This window comes from Carlito syrichta, unplaced genomic scaffold, assembly GCF_000164805.1.
Source record: "Carlito syrichta isolate Samal-C Ts95f unplaced genomic scaffold, Tarsius_syrichta-2.0.1 Scaffold104997, whole genome shotgun sequence".
NCBI classification, from domain to species: domain Eukaryota; kingdom Metazoa; phylum Chordata; class Mammalia; order Primates; family Tarsiidae; genus Carlito; species Carlito syrichta.
This window is the reverse complement of record NW_007049093.1, coordinates 16,185-18,237: the sequence shown is the minus strand read 5'-3', so window position 1 is coordinate 18,237 and position 2,053 is coordinate 16,185. Positions and strand designations below refer to the sequence as shown.

At 47.6% G+C, this 2,053-nt stretch overlaps 1 protein-coding gene across 2 annotated transcripts in view; it reads right to left on the bottom strand.

The window, feature by feature from the left end:
- The window catches only part of CWC25 (CWC25 spliceosome associated protein homolog), a 25,195-nt gene that overhangs the window by 13,259 nt on the left and 9,883 nt on the right, over positions 1 to 2,053 (bottom strand). For both annotated transcript variants that reach the window (XM_008066432.1, XM_021716456.1), the window contains exon 4: positions 1,044 to 1,113. In XM_008066432.1, the coding sequence (XP_008064623.1) occupies positions 1,044 to 1,113 (70 nt within the window). The remainder of the gene's footprint in view (positions 1 to 1,043; positions 1,114 to 2,053) is intronic.

Genomic DNA, 2,053 nt, shown 5'->3' with positions numbered 1-2,053 from the left:
CCCAGACTGGAGTGCAGCGGCCACTCCCGGCCATTGCAGCCTCAACCTGCTGGGCTCCAGCAATCCTTCAGCCTCAGCCTTCCAAGTAGCTGGAATTACAGGCGCGCGCTAACCACGCCCAGCTAATTTTTTGATTTATTGTAGAGACGAGCCTGGGGAACTTGGTGAGAACTCATCTCTACTGTAAGTCAAAAAATTAGCCAGGTGTGGTGGCACACACATGTAGTTCCAGCCACTTGAAAGTCTGAGGGGAAGGATTGTCTGAGCCCACCAGGTCAAAGTTGCGGTGGCTGTGAGCGTGCCACTGCACTCCAGCCTGGGTGACAGAGTGACTCCAACTAAAAAATAATAATAATAAAATAAAATAAAATGTCATCTTGTGCTGGGTGCAGTGGCTCACGCTTGTAATTCCAGCACCTTGGGAGGCAGAGGCGAGAGGATTGCCTGAGTCCAGGGATTCATGACCAGCCTGGGCAATTTGGCCTCTACAATAAACAAAAAAAATTACCCAGAAATGGAGGTGCGTGCCTGTAATTCCAGCTACTTGGAAGGCTGAGGTAGAAGGATCACCTGAGCCCAGCAGGTTGAGACTGTGGTGACTGTGAGTGTGTCACTGCACTCAAGCCTGGGTGACAGTGAGAATCTGGCTCAATAAAAAAATGTCAAAGCTGGACTCAGTGGCTCAGCCTGTAATCCCACGCTTTGGGAGGCCAGCGCTGAGGTGAGTTGATTGCCTGAGCCCGCAGGTTCAAGACCCGTCTGGACAATTTGGCAAGACCTCATCTCTACAATAAAATTAAAAATTAGCCGGGCGTGGTAGAACATGCCTGTAGTTCCAGCTACTTGGAAGTCTGGGGCAGAAGGACTACCGGAGCTCAGCAGGTCGAGGCTGCGGTAGCCAGGAGTGTGCCACTGCACTCCAGTCTGGGTGACAGAGTGAGACTCCAATTCAGAAAAAAAAAAAAACAACGAGTAAATGGAGAGACGTGCTCGTGTTAAGTAGCTAAAAGACACTCTTGGTGCTTACTTAATGCACTACTTACCAGCTCTTTGATCTTCTTCATTTTCACAGGATTATTCAACACCTCTCGCTTTTTCTCCTCCTCCTTCTTCCTAAAGAGGAAATTATAAAAATCCTGACTATTTCTTTTGGAAAGGGGATTAGGTCATTCTACTCTCCAAATTGTATGTAGTAACCTTTTCTCTAAACACATGCAGACAGATGCTATGCTGAAATCCACTGATGGGTGGAAGCCAGAAATCTCCCTGAAATCTCTTAGGAGAGATTTAATATCATAGGGAAAGCCCACACTGGTGCACTAATGTGCAAGACAATGAGTTTGGTCTGTTTCTTTCTTTCTTTCTTTCTTTCTTTTTTTTTTTTGAGTTGGAATCTCACTCTGTCACCCAGGCTGGAGTGCAGTGGCACATTCACGGCCACCCCAGTATCAACCCACTGGGCTCTAGTGATCCTTCCACTTCGGCCTTCCAAGTAGCTGGAACTACAGGTACGTCTACTGTACCCAGCTAATTTTTTACTTACTGTAGAGATGAGGTCTCACCAAGTTGCCCAGGCTGGTCTCAAACCTGTACGCTCAGGCAATCCACTTGCCTCAGCCTCCCAAAGTGCTTGGATTACAAGCTGAGTTGGCCCTTTTTTTTTTTTTGAGTCGGGGGTCTCACTCTGTTACCTAGGTTTGAGTGCAGTGACGCAATCCTGCTTCAGCCTTCCAAGTCACTGCGACTACAAGTGTGCACCATCAAGCCTGCCTAATTTGGAGGACAATTGGCAAAACTAATCAGAGTCTTCATATACTCTTTGATCTCACAAATTCTATTTTAAGAATTTGAGGCTGGGACGGGCATTGGTGGCTCTCACCTATAATCCTAGCACTTTGGGAGGCTGAAGTGAAAGGACTGCCTGAGCCCACGGGTTTGAGATCAGCCTGGACAACTTGGCGAGAACTCATCTCTACAATAAATCAAAAAATTAGGCCAGGCACGGTGGCTCAAGCCTGTAATCCCAGCACTTTGGGAGGCCAAGGTGAGAGGA